Source organism: Leptodactylus fuscus, unplaced genomic scaffold (assembly GCF_031893055.1).
Source record: "Leptodactylus fuscus isolate aLepFus1 unplaced genomic scaffold, aLepFus1.hap2 HAP2_SCAFFOLD_80, whole genome shotgun sequence".
NCBI lineage: Eukaryota > Metazoa > Chordata > Amphibia > Anura > Leptodactylidae > Leptodactylus > Leptodactylus fuscus.
Window position 1 is genome coordinate 189,318 of NW_027440839.1, and position 5,826 is coordinate 195,143.

General features: G+C 43.8%; 1 protein-coding gene across 1 annotated transcript; it reads right to left on the minus strand.

The window, feature by feature from the left end:
• Positions 1-3,097: 3,097 nt before the first annotated feature.
• Positions 3,098-4,999, minus strand: LOC142188801 (leucine-rich repeat and immunoglobulin-like domain containing-NOGO receptor-interacting protein 4). The gene has a single exon (XM_075262017.1). It carries the CDS (start codon positions 4,997-4,999, stop codon positions 3,098-3,100), a length of 1,902 nt encoding a protein of 633 aa, XP_075118118.1.
• Between the last annotated feature and the right edge of the window lie 827 nt (positions 5,000-5,826).

Consider the following 5,826-nt stretch of genomic DNA (forward strand, 5'->3'; position numbering starts at 1 on the left):
TACTGACACACTAGATCCTCCAGTAACCCATTACTGACACACTAGATCCTCTATTAACCCATTACTGACACTAGATCCTCTATTAACCCATTACTGACACACTAGATCCTCCAGTAACCCATTACTGACACACTAGATCCTCCAGTAACCCATTACTGACACACTAGATCCTCTATTAACCCATTACTGACACACTAGATCCTCTATTAACCCATTACTGACACACTAGATCCTCTATTAACCCATTACTGACACAATAGATCCTCTAATAACCCATTACTGACACAATAGATCCTCTATTAACCCATTACTGACACAATAGATCTTTTATTAACCCATTACTGACACAATAGATCTTTTATTAACCCATTACTGACACACTAGATCTTCTATTAACCCATTACTGACACTAGATCCTTTATTAACCCATTACTGACACAATAGATCTTTTATTAACCCATTACTGACACACTAGATCTTCTATTAACCCATTACTGACACTAGATCCTTTATTAACCCATTACTGACACAATAGATCTTTTATTAACCCATTACTGACACACTAGATCTTCTATTAACCCATTACTGACACAATAGATCCTCTAATAACCCATTACTGACACAATAGATCCTCTATTAACCCATTACTGACACACTAGATCTATTAACCCATTACTGACACTATATCCTCTATTAACCCATTACTGACACTAGATCCTCTATTAACCCATTACTGACACTAGATCCTCTATTAACCCATTACTGACACACTAGATCCTCCAGTAACCCATTACTGACACACTAGATCCTCTATTAACCCATTACTGACACACTAGATCCTCTATTAACCCATTACTGACACACTAGATCTTCTATTAACCCATTACTGACACAATAGATCCTCTATTAACCAATTACTGACAAATAATTAACCCATTACTGACATAGTGGATCCTCCACCACAGTTGGGATATTGGTGAAGGCCGAGCAGATATTAATAAGTCAGAATTTTTATGTGCAAAATCATACTTTGCAGAAAAAAGATGCGACTTTTAAGGTTTGTGTGCCAGAAACCTGACCTAAAATGAGTAATCCAGCTGGGCCAGTGACTTGTGCTACACAAGTATATAGCGGGTCTCTGTATACTGATGCTGGATACTTACAGGGTGTTTTCTAAGAACAGATCCCGGCTTGTCTCTCCGAATTAAATGTATAAATGATGTAAATGAGGAGGGTGCGCCAGGCCTGGCTGCGGAGGACCACGTGCCTGAGTCTCACATTTTGGGGAGTACGTGTCACACCCGTTTTAACTAGATTAAATTGAACAAGGTGTGGACTGTACTAAGTTCTATCTGTCCTACAATTGTAACCCCAGTTCTATCAGCTATAGGAGATCATGTTAAGCCCTGACCCCGAGGTCCCATATGTAACAGTGGACTATACAACACCACGTACTGCCTGAGGGGCCCCAACAATGGAGAGACGGACTGCTCTTATACATGGACATATTGACGACAATGGGTTCCGTCGGTTATCTGCTGATGCTCTTCTCTATGCAGGACTTTTCTCTCTGCCAATTTTCGACGGTTTCTGTGGCGCCGATGGGATCTTAGCCTTACTGTATTGTAGTACGGCCCCAGGAGTTGGCAAGTATGGCTATGATAGAAGGATGGCAGAACACACAGGGCATCAAAGCTTGAAACAGACTAGTCTTAAGTACCCATACCGCCCCCTATCCACCACCAGAAGGCAATATGGCCAACATTAGCTAGACCATGTAGCAATGAAGAAAGGTGACCTGGTTTGTAGGGTTACATGGACAGCCATCTTGTAGACAGCCAAGTGCTTGTCCAGACCAGGTCCCCCATGACTTTGGCCTCTTTCATCAGGATAATACACACTGCCACACTACAAAAAGTTTGTGATGTTGAGTCGACCTTCAAATTCCACAGAATCTGTGTTGGAAAGTCAAGTCGGATTCATGAAGGCCGCACCGAGCACCTGACAGGACTCGCAAGACCGAATGCTGACATCTCGGTACCAGATAGCACAGGACACCTACAGAAGTATTATAGAGTCCAGACCTCGACAGCTTATACAATAGGTGGGTCGTTTTGTTGGTATACATCCTAGTAGTACATTTGGGAAATTTATGTGGCTGTAGTATTGGGTACCACCACTAGAGGGAGGTAAAGAGCTATACATGAGTTTCATAAAATGAGTTGATTTTGGGGCAGTACCCGGCCCTGTACTAACATGTCAAGTCTATGCATTTTGGGAGACCATTTGTATTAAAGGGAGTCTTTTTTCACTTTCTTTTACCAATACAAAGCTTTGAATAAAAGCACTAGGTCTGTGTGACAGTGGAAAAAACAAAAAAAAAGACATGTGAATGAGGCCTTAGACGAGCCAAATAAAAAAGTCTTTACATAAAACCTGTTCAGGACACTAAGCCACCCCCAGGACATTATGGACTGGAGGTTTAGAGTCCCATATGGACTTGGGGCAAAGAACAGATCTTTATACTTTCCTAGAGAGGAGACAGATGAGTCACATGAGACTTATTTGGTGCTCCCGGCGACTGCTCGGTTCTTTGCTGAAGCTGGGGGCGTACACCCCAGCTTCATTTGTTCATGCGGCCAAGATCTGGCACTGAAGCTGAGGTGTCCTCCGACCTCACTGAAGAACTGCGCTGGCAATGGGAACTCCTGGAGACAGGTAAGTAGAAATGCTATACTAAACCTGAGATACAGTCTATAAGGACCTATGAGTGGTTTAGTGTCCCAAATTGTCCTGACATGTTCCCTTTAAACATTGCAAAAAGACATATGTACAATTTCATCAGGCACTAAAGAATTTACATGAATTGCTAGTTTTAGTGTATAATAATCAGCTCGACCATGATCAGGTTTTTTTTGCAGCTCTTGTGTCTTTAGTTGGGGTGACCCTGCTGATTTTTTAGACTCGGTGTACACCTTGTATAATGCCACAATAACGTGTTTTATATACCGTACATCGGATTTATTGAGTTGTCCTATAAACTCCTCAGAATGGAAAGTTAAACTTGCTTTGCGTCAACATGTTAAAAAAAATGTCTTCAGATAAGCTTCATGGTAAATTTGTTATCTTCTCCTGACGATGTTCCTCGAGAAGTCCTCGGGATATAGTCTATGTTTGCGGTGTGTTTGATATTCCCACGTCCTCTGCTCCAAAGGAAAATAAAGATAAAACAGAGAGTGACCGAGCTGATAAAGGGCAGGATTCCTCCCGCGGTAATAACAGCGAGCAGATGGGTATGCACTATGGAGAGTGGTGAAAGGTGAGTACCGTTATAGGGCATCACTTCCAGGTGAACCCAGACTGAGTCGTTACCTGCCAAGTTACTGGCCAGACAGAGGTAGGAGCCAGTGTCCTGTACTTGGACCTGAAGAAACTGGAGGGATCCTTCTGGTAAGACAGAGATCCTTCCTGCTACATCCTCTACAGACTTTTTCATCAGGGGCATGTTTATTGCTCTCCATTTCGAGGACCGTGTGTACGGCCATACTGACCTGGTCACGTCTGCTGCCAGAGTCGATGTGTATTGAGGAACCTCTGTGGTCATCTTCCCCGTCGGATCTTGCTCCGTGGATTTAGGATCTACTGTCCAGGGCATTTTTGGCAGTACCCATTGTGTGGACGGCTCTGGTACTCCATAGCTCTGGCATGTTATGGTCAGTCTGTCACCTTCTGTAACCTTTAACTCTCGTGGCCCTTGATCCACTATCTTGGGAGGTTGGCAGGTGAACAGTTCTGGGCAGAGCACGTCCGAGTGTTCTGGGATCACCTTTCCCTGTAGTATTGCAGGAGCTGAACAGACTGGCGGGCTCCCCCCAAAATTAATTTTCTGGTGCAAGAGCCAGCATAGACGACAGTCACATGAAAGGTTGGTACTGGAAAGCAATAACGTTTCTAAGGTTCCCGGAGGAGGGAGCGCATCTTCTGCGACCCATTGAAGTGGATTATGGGACAGATCTAGCAAACGTAGATAATCAAGGCCATGGAATGACCCTGAAGGTATTGAGTACAGTCTTGACCCTGAAAGCCGAAGCTCCTCCAGACTTCTCAGAGAAGCAAAACACCGTTCTTGAAGGACAGCAATTGGATTCTGAGAGAGATCTAGTCTGCGAAGATGGACTTGGGAACCCAACGCTTCTTTAGGAACTAAGGTTAGGTTACCCTGGGTCAGTGAAAGGGAGGAAAGGTTAAGTCCGGACAGACTTAATGGACCCAAAGTCTTCAGGGAGGACCAGTGATCCATATCTAGTACTCTCAAGAGCGGCAACCCCGAAAATGAGAGATCATAGAGCACAGTGCTGGTAACCCCACCCAATCTCAGTTCTGAAAGACGTGGAAGTGCAGTAAGAGCGTGAGTTGGTACCATGCTCAGCTTGGTTTTCTCCAGCCCCAGTCTCTGTAGTAGTGGCATTCCAAGGAAAGCCCCTGGAGATATGAAGAGAAGAGGGTTGTCACTGATCTCCAAGTGTCGGAGCTCCTTCAGCCCACGAAATGTCTGATCCAGCAGAATGACCAGTTGGTTTGCTCGCACATCCAGCCACGTCAGATATGGCATGCCTGTAAAGACCCCAGGAGGCAGAAGTTTCAGTTGATTATGATGGATTAATAAGATACGAATGTTCATCAGGCCGCTAAAGGCTCCGGGCTCTATGCGGGATAACTGGTTGTGGCTCAGGTCTAGCTCTTGTAGATACTGAAGATGGGAAAAGGCTCCATGTTGCACGGACCTGATGTGGTTATAACTAAGGTCCAGGAAATGTGAGGTGAGAGGGATTTCTACCGGAACTAAGCTCAGAAGCCTGTGCTTGCACAACGTGGCATTGTCGTAGGCAGGACAGACACAACTAGAGGGGCAGCAGGAGCACAAAACCCGAAGTAAGATCCCGATGGACAATAGAAGGGCTAGTGGGTGCAGACTCTGTGGACAACTTCTGATATCCATCTTCACAGAGAGCAAGAAGGATTGTGTTCTGGAAGGGTCATCCTGTCTCTTCTCCAGACCTGTGGATTTATCAAAGCAAAGTATTAGGGCTGTGTCCTATACAAGCACTAACATCGTGTAAAATACATTGGTGTCAAAACTCTTGCAATTGTAGCCTGTGAGTATTATCTTAGCAACGGTATGTGACATACACTGAGAAGCAAAAGGGTAACAATGTTCTGACCTTGTGACTTTCAGTCTCCATATCTCACCATCCACTATAACTTGGAACGTGAGACTACAATCATTTTATAGACAATCATCTTGGCCATCTCAACCATACATGTGATATGTGACTATTTAACATATGATAAGTTATGCAGATTCTTGTCATGTGAATGCATTGTTGCTGTTTGTTGCATTGTTGCTCCTGGTGGTGGAAAAATGTTTTTCTTCTTGTCTACTACAACAGTACAACCTGTCATCATATTCCCTATAGCTCAGGGTGTTATTAGTTTGGTTTCCAAGCATTAGATCACTGGTTCATATTGAGTATCAGCCATGAAGAAGATTTCCCAAGAAAAAAGTTTGCAAAATAGTATGAAAAGTGGAGAGTAGAAAATTGCAAATTAGTTATTTGGAGCAATGAGATGAAAGTTAATGGAAAGGGCTCTGTTGGGTACAAATGGGTCTAGAAAAAACAAGGGAAACAAGGGCTAATGGAACAAGAAATTGAAGAAACTGTCAAGTTTAGTGGAGAAAGCCTGATGGTATGGGGTTGTTTAAAAGACAAAGGCGTTGGATACTGGACCAAGTTGTAGGCCATCAATCTTGGTCCAGTATCCAAA

Bases quoted from the DNA above. Each gene is read 5' to 3' on its own strand.
- LOC142188801 (XM_075262017.1), bottom strand. From the start codon at position 4,999: ATGGATATCAGAAGTTGTCCACAGAGTCTGCACCCACTAGCCCTTCTA.